Source organism: Nothobranchius furzeri, chromosome 19 (assembly GCF_043380555.1).
Source record: "Nothobranchius furzeri strain GRZ-AD chromosome 19, NfurGRZ-RIMD1, whole genome shotgun sequence".
NCBI classification, from domain to species: domain Eukaryota; kingdom Metazoa; phylum Chordata; class Actinopteri; order Cyprinodontiformes; family Nothobranchiidae; genus Nothobranchius; species Nothobranchius furzeri.
The window spans coordinates 25715125-25729679 of NC_091759.1; the positions used below are offsets into that span (position 1 = coordinate 25715125).

Below are 14555 nucleotides of genomic sequence, written 5' to 3' on the forward strand. Positions count from 1 at the left end.
GGCACGCTTTTATTCTGAAAGGGCCTTCTCAAGAATCTTTAGTCTGGATCCAGGCACGCTTTTATTCTGAAAGAGCCTATTCCTTAATCCTACTTTAATCTGGGTCCAGGCACACTTTTGTTCTGAAAGGGCCTTGTCAAGAATCTTACTTTAGTCTGGATCCAGGCACGCTTTTATTCTGAAAGGGCCTTCTCAAGAATCTTTAGTCTGGATCCAGGCACGCTTTTATTCTGAAAGAGCCTATTCCTTAATCCTACTTTAATCTGGGTCCAGGCACACTTTTGTTCTGAAAGGGCCTTGTCAAGAATCTTACTTTAGTCTGGATCCAGGCACGCTTTTATTCTGAAAGAGCCTATTCCTTAATCCTACTTTAGTCTGGATCCAGGCACGCTTTTATTCTGAAAGGGCCTTCTCAAGAATCTTACTTTAGTCTGGATCCAGGCACGCTTTTATTCTGAAAGGGCCTTCTCAAGAATCTTACTTTAGTCTGGATCCAGGCACGCTTTTATTCTGAAAGGGCCTCCTCAAGAATCTTACTTTAGTCTGGATCCAGGCACACTTTTATTCTGAAAGGGCCTTCTCAAGAATCTTACTTTAGTCTGGGTCCAGGCACACTTTTATTCTGAAAGGGCCTTCTCAAGAATCTTACTTTAGTCTGGGTCCAGGCACACTTTTATTCTGAAAGGGCCTGTTTTTATTTCTCCCTGGCTGGTTTGGGACAACAAAATTCCCGTAGGGATGATGAAGGAATCTAAAAGTGGACAGATCAAATGTATTTCAGAATAAAGTTGCGATCAGCTGTTGGAAACAAAATGATTACAACCTGATTGATTCTATTTTAAAGTGACAAAGTCATTTATTGAAGAAAATGTACTTTTTTAACTAAAACATCATTTTAACACTTTATTTTGAAGTTTCGATGGAAGTTCTTCCTGATCTGAGTGTTCTCCTTCTCTCTGGCGCCACCAGGTGGAATCCTGATGTACGGCGCTCTGGTTCTGTTCGAGTCGGAGTTCGTGCACGTGGTGGCCATCTCCTTTACGGCGTTGGTCCTCACCGAGCTGCTGATGGTGGCGTTGACCATCCGGACCTGGCACTGGCTCATGGTTCTGGCCGAGTTCTTCAGTTTGGGTTGCTACCTCGCCTCGCTCGCCTTCCTCAACGAGTACTTCGGTAAGCGTGGAGCTCCTGCCGGTTCTCTGCTGCTGCAGGGGGAACCTGAGACCCGAGAACCGTTTCACATCAAAGCTGAAGGAATTCAGAAGAACCGGCTCAGTCATGAGTCCTGGAGGACGTTAAAGAGCAGAACCGGGTTCCTCTGGGCCGAACGCAACAGAACCGGGTTCCTCTGGGCCGAACGCAACAGAACCGTAACAAGAACATGAATCTCATGATGAACGATAAACACAGCTCAGCTCGGCCTTTTAGTCCAGATGGGCTGGTTCTGGGGGGGGGGTCATGACCTCTGCAGAGAACCTTCAGACTTTCCTTAGGTGGTTCTGGTGAAGCTTGACCGGTTCTGGTAAAGGTTCTGGTGAAGCCTGACTGGTTCTGGTGAAGCCCAAACGGTTCTGGTGAAGCCTGACTGGTTCTGGTGAAGCCCAAACGGTTCTGGTGAAGACCGGCCGGTTCTGGTGAAGCCTGACTGGTTCTGGTGAAGCCCAAACGGTTCTGGTGAAGCCTGACCGGTTCTGGTGAAGCCCAAACGGTTCTGGTGAAGCCCAAACGGTTCTGGTGAAGCCTGACTGGTTCTGGTGAAGCCCAAACGGTTCTGGTGAAGACCGGCCGGTTCTGGTGAAGCCTGACTGGTTCTGGTGAAGCCCAAACGGTTCTGGTGAAGCCTGACCGGTTCTGGTGAAGCCCAAACGGTTCTGGTGAAGCCCGACCGGTTCTGGTGAAGCCTGACTGGTTCTGGTGAAGCCCAAACGGTTCTGGTGAAGACCGGCCGGTTCTGGTGAAGGTTCTGGTGAAGCCCGACCGGTTCTGGTGAAGGTTCTGGTTGAGCCCGACCGGTTCTGGTGAAGGTTCTGGTTGAGCCCGACCGGTTCTGGTGAAGCCTGACTGGTTCTGGTGAAGCCCAAACGGTTCTGGTGAAGCCTGACTGGTTCTGGTGAAGCCCAAACGGTTCTGGTGAAGCCCGACCGGTTCTGGTGAAGCCTGACTGGTTCTGGTGAAGCCCAAACGGTTCTGGTGAAGCCTGACTGGTTCTGGTGAAGCCCAAACGGTTCTGGTGAAGACCGGCCGGTTCTGGTTAAGCCCGACCGGTTCTGGTGAAGGTTCTGGTGAAGCCCGACCGGTTCTGGTGAAGGTTCTGGTTGAGCCCGACCGGTTCTGGTTGAGCCTTCTTCTCTTCTGTGACCTTTGGTTCCGGGGTCACCTTTCTCTTCTCTACACCTGACTCCTCTTTCCTCTCTCCCGGTTCTCTCCTCCTCCTGATGTTCCGGACAGGGATCGGCCGGGTGTCGCCGGGAGCGTTCCTCGGTACGTTCTGGGTCCGTCCTCTCTGTTGGTTCTGCCCTGTTCTCCATCGTCTGGTGTTTCTGTTGTGATTGGACCGGTTCCAGAACCAGAAACGGTCTGACCGGGTTCTGTTTGCTCCTCAGACTTGACCTTCATCACCACGTGGCCGTTCCTGTGGAAGGTGTCGGCCATCACCCTCGTCAGCTGTCTTCCTCTCTACATCCTCAAGTACCTGAAGCGCAAGTTCTCCCCCCCGAGCTACTCCAAGCTGTCCACCTGATCCCGACGGGTGGGTTCTGACCCTGACCCGTGCAAGTCGAGGTAACGGTGCATCAGTCGTAAACTAACCGGGTCGGGTTCTGACCCAGACGGGTCGGTTCGGGTCGTCTGCCTTCTCTCAAACTCATTTTTGTACCGTCTGGATTTGACGTTCACGAGGTTTTTTAGGTGTTTTTTATAAAACGTTTTTCCTGGACGATTGAAACCCGACGAGCACCAAACCAGAACCAGCGCGATCGGATCAGCAGCTCTGGTGACCTCTGACCTCTGACGCCTGCTTCCTGGCAGCTCGCTTCTGGACCTGAGACTCGTCTGCTTTCTACTCCTGAGGACGAATGAGTTTTATCATTCGCTCCTTTTACATGGAAAACCGCCACGGATGCTCTGGGACGAGAAAGGGGCGGGGCTTTTCTTCTGCATCGCTCCAGAAATCTTCTGATCACATTGCTGGAAGACGAGAATGTAAAGATTTCCTGATTCTCCGATGGGAACGATGCGTCTGAGACGTGAAATGTTGTTTTTGTACTTTCCTAAGCTGGGATGATGTTTCCTGTGGAATTCCGTGTTGGTGTGAAGTTTTGTGTATTCTGGCTTTCCTAACAGTGTTATTTATGGGATGGTGGTGAATAAAAACAGCTGTGATGAATGAGTGAATGAACGTATTTGTGCTGAGCTTCACCGTTTGGCCTCTAGGTGGAGACAGAGACGGATCCGGATTTAGTCAGAATAAAAATCCAAGATGAGTTTTTAGTGTTGAGCTACTTTTATTTTATCAAAGGAAGAAAAATTCCATCAGATCCCAAATTAGGAAAATGAAACCTGAAGAAACCTGGAGTCACAAATGAAACCCTGATCCCGTTCTGATGGGCTCCACAGATATTCCTGAACAACACTGGCTCCTTTGGGAAAGTGGAGTGTTTTCTGCTCCGGAGCATACAGGCGTGTGTTAACACACTGATGCTGCCCTTCAATCTCGGAAAGGTCAAAGGTCATTCTCAAACTAGCGATTTTCACTAGTGAAAACCATTTAGGACATCCTGTCTTCCCAGGAGTGGACGTCCCAGCAGAGTCACCCAGAGGTCGAAGGTCACGGCCGGACTGTCACTCCCTCTGGTAAAAACGAAGCACCAGGGTTTGTGGTGGTGATCACCCATAATGCACTGCTGCACCCACTCCCGGACCGATTCTGCTTTTAAGGCCGATACCGATTTCTGATTCTTGTTAATTATAAATAACGGGATAAAATTTCAGTCCCTGGAGGTGAAAACTTCCCGTTAGTCCCTGCGGGAGGTTCCGTTTCTGTCCGTGGACTTTTATAGAAACAACGTGATTCCTGCTTATTTTTATGTTTGGTGACATTTTAGATGAAGACGAAACCGTTGATCTCAGGATTTCTGAGACGACGTTCCCCGTTCTCTAATCAGACGGTTCTGAGGAACGATCTGTTATCAATTTGTTCCCATGGAGCAGGATGTGATGGTCCGATGGCTTCTGGATGTTCCTGACCGGACCAGACAGGAACTCCCTGGATTATTATTCCTGGTTTTGGAGAGGATGTGAGCTGGATTATTCAGGATTTTAGAGGATCAGAAACGTTTGGATGCAGCTGAAGTCGGAGTGTGTTTTTGACTGTTGGATTAAACGACGGGATGTTTAGTCTCGGCTGGAGCTGAGAGAGTCTCTAATCTAATCTGACGGTGCGCTGAACCAAACCCTTCTCCACCAAGCAGGATCTCATCTGTCCCAGAAGTGGGAGAAGCTTCAGGCGCGGGAGCGTTTGTCACATTTACTTCAGCGTTTTGTTTTTACTCTGGAAGCGGAGACCTGCCATTATGCCATTATACTATCCGGTTACGGCTCAGTCGGAGCGGCTGAGTGGCTTCGGAAGCCCAGCTCGCTCCGACTCAGCTGCTTATAAAATTCCGCAGCAGCCGGTTTGTATCAAGGAGATAAAGTTACTGTCGGAGATGTTTGCTGAGCGGCTGCAGGAGGTCGCCGAGTTCAAAAGAAAAAGTTAAAATAAGTTAGTTTTTAGGATTTTCCCTCTGCTTATCCGAGCTTGGACTGATCCAGAAGGAGTCCCAGACCTCCTGCCCAGAGAAACTCTAGTTCCTCCTGGAGGATCCCTAAAGCGGAACTCATCTCAAATTCCTGGATCAGAAGTTCCTGTAAAATCTCTGGAAGAACTGCGATCCAAACCCGTACCATCAGGACCTCCATCACAGAGCCGGGCTTTTGCCACGTGGCTTCGGTTTGGTTAACCAGAGTCTGGACTTCTGATCCATGTTCACATTGTGGTTCTGGGTCATCACAGGTGAAGTTCAGAGAAGCTAGTGAAGGTGAAGGTTGTCGATCATCCAGGTCTCGGCTCTCGTAGTCGGTTCTGAACAAAAGGAACAGGATTTTTTGGAGGCGTTTTTAAAACGTTTTGCACCTAAAGAGTTCCGAGTAGCGAGCTCCATTAATAGGAGCTAGCTTAGGAATCCAGCCCATGTCTCCTCAGGAGGCTTGTTATGCTTCCTTTCCCTGAGTGGAATGGTCTGGGTTGGAGACGATCCCTAGCCGTACCACTCCACAGTCTTATGGACCTACGACAGAAGGGGCCCACGAACAGCACGGGGGAAAAAAGCATCCCAACCCCGCCTCCAACCTGTCCTGGAGCCCTCCATGGTACCACAGCTCCATCCTGGTCCACCTGAGAACGGTGTTGGTCACATTCCTGAAGGTTTGTTTTCCCATTAAAATGTCCGAACATCAGTACCTGCAAGATTAAAGTTCTTGTGGAATAGAGTCTGGACCTGGACCTGGACCTGGACTTGTCTCTTCTGAGCTGTGACATAATTCACTTGTTATTGAAACTGCATTAATAAAGTTCAGACGACCTAAACCTTCCTGTGGGTTTAGTTACTTTAACCTTCCTGTGGGTTTAGTTAATTTAACCTTCCTGTGGGTTTAGTTACTTTAACCTTCCTGTGGGTTTAGTTACATTAACCTTCCTGTGGGTTTAGTTACTTTAACCTTCCTGTGGGTTTAGTTACTTTAACCTTCCTGTGGGTTTAGTTACTTTAACCTTCCTGTGGGTTTAGTTAATTTAACCTTCCTGTGGGTTTAGTTACTTTAACCTTCCTGTGGGTTTAGTTACATTAACCTTCCTGTGGGTTTAGTTACTTTAACCTTCCTGTGGGTTTAGTTAATTTAACCTTCCTGTGGGTTTAGTTAATTTAACCTTCCTGTGGGTTTAGTTACTTTAACCTTCCTGTGGGTTTAGTTAATTTAACCTTCCTGTGGGTTTAGTTAATTTAACCTTCCTGTGGGTTTAGTTAATTTAACCTTCCTGTGGGTTTAGTTACTTTAACCTTCCTGTGGGTTTAGTTACTTTAACCTTCCTGTGGGTTTAGTTACTTTAACCTTCCTGTGGGTTTAGTTAATTTAACCTTCCTGTGGGTTTAGTTAATTTAACCTTCCTGTGGGTTTAGTTACTTTAACCTTCCTGTGGGTTTAGTTACTTTAACCTTCCTGTGGGTTTAGTTAATTTAACCTTCCTGTGGGTTTAGTTAATTTAACCTTCCTGTGGGTTTAGTTACTTTAACCTTCCTGTGGGTTTAGTTAATTTAACCTTCCTGTGGGTTTAGTTAATTTAACCTTCCTGTGGGTTTAGTTACTTTAACCTTCCTGTGGGTTTAGTTACTTTAACCTTCCTGTGGGTTTAGTTACTTTAACCTTCCTGTGGGTTTAGTTAATTTAACCTTCCTGTGGGTTTAGTTAATTTAACCTTCCTGTGGGTTTAGTTACTTTAACCTTCCTGTGGGTTTAGTTACTTTAACCTTCCTTTGGGTTTAGATACTTTAACCTTCCTGTGGGTTTAGTTACTTTAACCTTCCTGTGGGTTTAGTTAATTTAACCTTCCTGTGGGTTTAGTTACTTTAACCTTCCTGTGGGTTTAGTTAATTTAACCTTCCTGTGGGTTTAGTTAATTTAACCTTCCTGTGGGTTTAGTTACTTTAACCTTCCTGTGGGTTTAGTTAATTTAACCTTCCTGTGGGTTTAGTTACTTTAATCATCTTGTGGGTTTAGTTACTTTAACCTTCCTGTGGGTTTAGTTACTTTAACCTTCCTGTGGGTTTAGTTACTTTAACCATCCTGTGGGTCTAGTTACTTTAACCTTCCTGTGGGTTTAGTTACTTTAACCTTCCTGTGGGTTTAGTTACTTTAACCTTCCTTTGGGTTTAGTTACTTTAACCTTCCTGTGGGTTTAGTTGCTTTAACTATCCAGTGGGTTTAGTTACTTTAACCTTCCTGTGGGTTTAGTTACTTTAACCTTCCTGTGGGTTTAGATACTTTAACCATCCTGTGGGTTTAGTTACTTTAACCTTCCTGTGGGTTTAGTTAATTTAACCTTCCTGTGGGTTTAGTTAATTTAACCTTCCTGTGGGTTTAGTTACTTTAACCTTCCTGTGGGTTTAGTTAATTTAACCTTCCTGTGGGTTTAGTTACTTTAATCATCTTGTGGGTTTAGTTACTTTAACCTTCCTGTGGGTTTAGTTACTTTAACCTTCCTGTGGGTTTAGTTACTTTAACCATCCTGTGGGTCTAGTTACTTTAACCTTCCTGTGGGTTTAGTTACTTTAACCTTCCTGTGGGTTTAGTTACTTTAACCTTCCTTTGGGTTTAGTTACTTTAACCTTCCTGTGGGTTTAGTTGCTTTAACTATCCAGTGGGTTTAGTTACTTTAACCTTCCTGTGGGTTTAGTTACTTTAACCTTCCTGTGGGTTTAGATACTTTAACCATCCTGTGGGTTTAGTTACTTTAACCATCCTGTGGGTTTAGTTACTTTAACCTTCCTGTGGGTTTAGTTACTTTAACCTTCCTGTGGGTTTAGTTACTTTAACCATCCTGTGGGTTTAGTTACTTTAACCTTTCTGTGGGTTTAGTTACTTTAACCATCCTGTGGGTTTAGTTACTTTAACCTTCCTGTGGGTTTAGATACTTTAACCATCCTGTGGGTTTAGTTACTTTAACCTTCCTGTGGGTTTAGTTACTTTAACCTTCCTGTGGGATTAGTTACTTTAACCTTCCTGTGGGATTAGTTACTTTAACCTTCCTGTGGGTTTAGTTACTTTAACCATCCTGTGGGTTTAGTTACTTTAACCATCCTGTGGGTTTAGTTACTTTAACCTTCCTGTGGGTTTAGTTACTTTAACCTTCCTTACTTTAACCTTCCTGTGGGTTTAGTTACTTTAACCTTCCTTACTTTAACCATCCTGTGGGTTTAGTTACTTTAACCTTCCTTACTTTAACCATCCTGTGGGTTTAGTTACTTTAACCTTCCTTACTTTAACCATCCTGTGGGTTTAGTTACTTTAACCTTCCTGTGGGTTTAGTTACTTTAACCATCCTGTGGGTTTAGTTACTTTAACCATCCTGTGGGTTTAGTTACTTTAACCTTCCTGTGGGTTTAGTTACTTTAACCTTCCTTACTTTAACCATCCTGTGGGTTTAGTTACTTTAACCATCCTGTGGGTTTAGTTACTTTAACCTTCCTGTGGGTTTAGTTACTTTAACCTTCCTTACTTTAACCATCCTGTGGGTTTAGCTACTTTAACCTTCCTGTGGATTTAGTTACTTTAACCTTCCTGTGGGTTTAGTTACTTTAACCATCCTGTGGGTTTAGTTACTTTAACCTTCCTGTGGGTTTAGTTAGTTTTTGAACCTTTATTGTGGGTTTAGTAACTTTTTGAACCTTTACCGTGGGTTTAGTTACTTTTTAAACCTTTATTGTGGGTTTAGTTACTTTTGAAACCTTTACTGTGGGTTTAGTTACTTTTTTAACCATCCTGTGGGTTTAGTTACTTTTTGAACCGTTACTGCTGGTTTAGTTACTTTTTGAACCTTTACTGTGGGTTTAGTTACATGTTTTACCTTTACTATGGGTTTAGTTACTTTTTGAACCTTTACTGTGGGTTTAGTTACTTTTTGAACCTTTACTGTGGGTTTAGTTACTTTAACCTTCCTGTGGGTTTAGAGCACTTTAACCTTCCTGTGGGTTTAGTTACTTTAACCTTCCTGTGGGTATAGTTACTTTAACCATCCAGTGGGTTTAGTTACTTTAACCTTCCTGTGGGTTTAGTTACTTTAACCTTCCTGTGGGTTTAGATACTTTAACCATCCTGTGGGTTTAGTTACTTTAACCATCCTGTGGGTTTAGTTACTTTAACCTTCCTGTGGGTTTAGTTACTTTAACCTTCCTGTGGGTTTAGTTACTTTAACCATCCTGTGGGTTTAGTTACTTTAACCTTTCTGTGGGTTTAGTTACTTTAACCATCCTGTGGGTTTAGTTACTTTAACCTTCCTGTGGGTTTAGATACTTTAACCATCCTGTGGGTTTAGTTACTTTAACCTTCCTGTGGGTTTAGTTACTTTAACCTTCCTGTGGGATTAGTTACTTTAACCTTCCTGTGGGATTAGTTACTTTAACCTTCCTGTGGGTTTAGTTACTTTAACCATCCTGTGGGTTTAGTTACTTTAACCATCCTGTGGGTTTAGTTACTTTAACCTTCCTGTGGGTTTAGTTACTTTAACCTTCCTTACTTTAACCTTCCTGTGGGTTTAGTTACTTTAACCTTCCTTACTTTAACCATCCTGTGGGTTTAGTTACTTTAACCTTCCTTACTTTAACCATCCTGTGGGTTTAGTTACTTTAACCTTCCTTACTTTAACCATCCTGTGGGTTTAGTTACTTTAACCTTCCTGTGGGTTTAGTTACTTTAACCATCCTGTGGGTTTAGTTACTTTAACCATCCTGTGGGTTTAGTTACTTTAACCTTCCTGTGGGTTTAGTTACTTTAACCTTCCTTACTTTAACCATCCTGTGGGTTTAGTTACTTTAACCATCCTGTGGGTTTAGTTACTTTAACCTTCCTGTGGGTTTAGTTACTTTAACCTTCCTTACTTTAACCATCCTGTGGGTTTAGCTACTTTAACCTTCCTGTGGATTTAGTTACTTTAACCTTCCTGTGGGTTTAGTTACTTTAACCATCCTGTGGGTTTAGTTACTTTAACCTTCCTGTGGGTTTAGTTAGTTTTTGAACCTTTATTGTGGGTTTAGTAACTTTTTGAACCTTTACCGTGGGTTTAGTTACTTTTTAAACCTTTATTGTGGGTTTAGTTACTTTTGAAACCTTTACTGTGGGTTTAGTTACTTTTTTAACCATCCTGTGGGTTTAGTTACTTTTTGAACCGTTACTGCTGGTTTAGTTACTTTTTGAACCTTTACTGTGGGTTTAGTTACATGTTTTACCTTTACTATGGGTTTAGTTACTTTTTGAACCTTTACTGTGGGTTTAGTTACTTTTTGAACCTTTACTGTGGGTTTAGTTACTTTAACCTTCCTGTGGGTTTAGAGCACTTTAACCTTCCTGTGGGTTTAGTTACTTTAACCTTCCTGTGGGTATAGTTACTTTAACCATCCTGTGGGTTTAGTTACTTTAACCTTCCTGTGGGTTTAGTTACTTTAACCTTCCTGTGGGTTTAGTTACTTGAACCATCCTGTGGGTTTAGTTACTTTAACCATCCTGTGGGTTTAGGGACTTGAACCTTCCTGTGGGTTTAGTTACTTTAACCATCCTGTGGGTTTAGTTACTTTAACCTTCCTTACTTTAACCATCCTGTGGGTTTAGTTACTTTAACCATCCTGTGGGTTTAGTTACTTTAACCTTCCTGTGGGTTTAGTTACTTTAACCATCCTGTGGGTTTAGTTACTTTAACCTTCCTTACTTTAACCATCCTGTGGGTTTAGTTACATTAACCTTCCTTACTTTAACCATCCTGTGGGTTTAGTTACTTTAACCATCCTGTGGGTTTAGTTACTTTAACCTTCTTTACTTTAACCATCCTGTGGGTTTAGTTATTTTAACCTCCCTTACTTTAACCATCCTGTGGGTTTAGCTACTTTAACCTTCCTGTGGATTTAGTTACTTTAACCTTCCTGTGGGTTTAGTTACTTTAACCTTCCTGTGGGTTTAGTTACTTTAACCTTCCTGTGGGTTTAGTTACTTGAACCTTTCTGTGGGTTTAGCTACTTGAACCTTTCTGTGGGTTTAGCTACTTGAACCTTCCTTGGGGTTTAGTTACTTTTTGACCCATCCTGTGGGTTTAGTTGCTTTAACCATCCTGTGGGTTTAGTTACTTTTTTACCATCCTGCGGGTTTAGTTACTTTAACCATCCTGTGGGTTTAGTTACTTTTTGAACCGTTACTGCTGGTTTAGTTACTTTTTGAACCTTTACTGTGGGTTTAGTTCCTTGTTGAAACTTTACTGTGGGTTTAGTTAGTTTTGAAGTTTTACAGTTTTTTTAGTTACTTTTTGAACCTTTACCCTGGGTTTAGTTACTTTTTAAACCTTTATTTTGGGTTTAGTTACTTTTTAAACCTTTACTGTGGGTTTAGTTACTTTTTTAACGATCCTGTCTGTTTAGTTACTTTTCAAACCATTACTGTGGGTTTAGTTACTTTTTGAACCTTTACTGTGGGTTTAGTTACATGTTTTACCTTTACTGTGGGTTTAGTTACTTTTTGAACCTTTACTGTCAGTTTAGTTACTTTTCTTACCTTTACTGTTTGTTTAGTTACTTTTTGAACCATTACTGTGGGTTTAGTTACTTTTTGAAACTTCACAGTTGGTTTATTTACATTTTTTACCTTTACTGTGGGTTTAGTTACTTTTTCAAGTTTTACTGTGGATTTAGTAACATTTTTTACCTTTACAGTGGATTTAGTTACTTTTTGAACCTTTACTGTGCATTTAGGTTTTTTTAAACCTTTACTGTGGATTTAGTTACATTTTTACCTTTACTGTGGGTTTAGTTACTTTATGAACATTTACTGTGGGTTTAGTTTTTGAACCTTTACTGTGGATTTAGTTACATTTTTTACCTGTACTGTGGATTTAGTAACTTTTTGAACTTATACTGTGGGTTTAATTACTTTTTGAACCTTTACTGTGGATTTAGTTACTTTTTGAACCTTTACTGTGGGTTTAGTTATTTTAGAACCTTTCCTGTGGATTTAGTTACTTTGTGAACCTTTACTGTGGATTTAGTTACTTTTTGAACCTTTACTGTGGGTTTAGTTACTTTATGAACCTTTACTGTGGGTTTAGTTAGTTTTTGAACCTTTACTGTGGATTTAGTTACATTTTTTACCTGTACTGTGGATTTAGTTACTTTTTGAACCTATACTGTGGGTTTAATTACTTTTTGAACCTTTACTGTGGATTTAGTTACTTTTTGAACCTTTGCTATGGGTTTAGTGACTTTTTGAACCTTTACTGTCGGGTTAGTTACTTTTCTTACCTTTACTGTTTGTTTAGTTACTTTTTGAACCATTACTGTGGGTTTAGTTACTTTTTGAAGCTTCACTGTGGGTTTATTTACATTTTTTACCTTTACTGTGGATTTAGTTACTTTTTGAACCTTTACTGTGGATTTAGTTACACTTTTTACCTTTACTGTGGATTTAGTTACTTTTTGAACCTTTACTGTGGGTTTTGTTACTTTTTGAACCTTTACTATGGGTTTAGTTACTTTTAGAACCTTTACTGTGGATTTAGTTACCCTTGAACCTTTACTGTGGATTTAGTTACTTTTTGAGCCTTTACTGTGGGTTTAGTTACTTTTTGAACCTTTACTGTGGGTTTAGTTACGTAATGAACCTTTACTGTGTGTTTAGTTACTTTTTGAACCTTTACTGTGGATTTAGTGACATTTTTTACCTTTACTGTGGGTTTAGTTACTTTTTGAACCTTTACTGTGGGTTTAGTTACTTTATGAACCTTTACTGTGGGTTTAGTTAGTTTTTGAACCTTTACTGTGGATTTAGTTACATTTTTTACCTGTACTGTGGATTTAGTTACTTTTTGAACCTATACTGTGGGTTTAATTACTTTTTGAACCTTTACTGTAAATTTAGTTACTTTTTGAACCTTTATTGTGGGTTTAGTTACTTTATGAACCTTTACTGTGGCTTTAGTTACTTTTTGAACCTTTTCTGTGGATTTAGTTACTTTTTGAACCTTTACTGTGGGTTTAGTTACTTTATGAACCTTTACTGTGTGTTTAGTAACTTTTTGAACCTATACTGTGGGTTTAATTACTTTTTGAACCTTTACTGTGGATTTAGTTACTTTTTGAACCTGTACTGTGGGTTTAGTTACTTTTTGAACCTTTACTGTGGGTTTAGTTACTTTTTGAACCTTTACTGTGGGTTTAGTTACTTTTTGAACCTTTACTGTGGATTTAGTTACATTTTGAACCTTTACTGTGGGGTTAGTTACTTTTTGGACCTTTACTGTGGCTTTAGTTACTTTTTGAACCTTTACTATGGGTTTAGTTACTTTTTGAACCTTTACTGTGGATTCAGTGACATTTTATACCTTTACTGTGGGTTTAGTTACTTTTTGAACCTTACTGTGGGTTTAGTTAGTTTTTTAACCTTTACTGTGGGTTTAGTTAGTTTTTGAACCTTTACTATGGATTTAGTCTCTCTCTCTCTGAGCTGTTGCTCCACTCTCCGTCTGAGGACCATCTCCCTCGGCTCTGGGGCCTCCTCCCTTACCCGTATCCATGGTGACATGCTCCACAACAGGAAACAGAGCTGGGGATTCCGTCACTAAACTGGGAACGTTGACGGCAGGCAGCAAGTCCAACCTCCCAACGGAGAAAATACGAATGAAGAGCTTTATTCCTTAAAACTATCAGAATAAAAACTGAAAAGTTGTTCTGTTTTCCAGATGACACCACATTCCTCAGACCCTGTTTCCCTCTCAGTGTGTGTGTGTGTGTGTGTGTGTGTGTGTGTGTGTGTGTGTGTTTTAATCTGCTCCTTGCGTTGACTAGTTTCTATCGTTGTTCGTGAAGCAACAGTGACAGAGGAGCTGAGGGCCCTCAGAGGGTTGCAGGTTCGAGTGCCGCTCAGTCTGCTTTAGTGCTGTTGGGCAGGACACTTCCCCCTCCTTACCTGCTGGTGGTGGTCAGAGAGCAGTGTGTTTCAGGGCAGCTGTAGCTACGATGCAGCTCACCACCACCAGTGTGTGAATGGGTGTGTTGTAAAGTGCCTTGGGGGGTTGTAGATGCAAACACAGGACGTGCCAGTGCAGTGAGCCCCTCTAACCCTGACATGTTTGTTCTGCGAGGGTCAGAAAGTTTTTACGGATGATCCTGGACCCACTAAGTTCTGGCTCTGGTTCCTGATGTGTCCACTGAGCGGCACCAGACCCAGATGTTAAAGCTACAGAATTCAGAAGCTGATTGACACCTGAGCTCAGGTGTTTACACCCCTGGCCCGGTCCGGCCTGGTTCTGGCCCAGCAGAACAAAATGAATATACAAGCAGTGGCCAGGCTCATGTCCTGTGACGGAACCTCTGATCGGGTTTCACCAGAACCATCAGGGTCTGGAACAGGGCCGGGACAAGGATAGGGACCAGTAATTCTCTGCCAGGGACCGGGTCTGGACCTGAGACCCGCAGGCAGCAGCTGGAGCTCCATGAAGGTTCTCACCTCAGAGCCAAATATCCAGGTTCTGGTGTTTGGGTCGGATGATTTTGGACTGAACCGGAAATAGAAAAAGAGTTTCAGGGACGTTAAACAAGCTGAAGGATCCCTTCAGATCAGAGGGTCTTTATGGTTCTGGAGCAGGTCCCAGTCCTACCAGGACCCACCGGATCTAACCCAGAACCAGAACTGAAACGGTGTCTGGAACCTCCGGAAGGAGTCCGGCTCCGACCCGCCCCGGGATTCCCTGATTGGCCCCTCCGCCTCAG

The 14555-nt window shown here is 42.5% G+C and overlaps 1 protein-coding gene across 5 annotated transcripts in view; it reads left to right on the forward strand.

The window, feature by feature from the left end:
* The window catches only part of atp9b (ATPase phospholipid transporting 9B), a 38439-nt gene extending 35054 nt beyond the window's left edge, over window positions 1–3385 (forward strand). For 4 of the 5 annotated variants that reach the window (XM_054745473.2, XM_054745475.2, XM_054745478.2 and 1 more), the window contains exons 28-30: window positions 970–1173; window positions 2449–2481; window positions 2604–3385. In XM_054745473.2, the coding sequence (XP_054601448.1) occupies window positions 970–1173; window positions 2449–2481; window positions 2604–2740 (374 nt within the window). In that variant the 3' untranslated portion in view covers window positions 2741–3385. The remainder of the gene's footprint in view (window positions 1–969; window positions 1174–2448; window positions 2482–2603) is intronic. The other variant, XM_054745474.2, reaches the window with a different exon arrangement.
* The last annotated feature ends 11170 nt before the right edge of the window (window positions 3386–14555 follow it).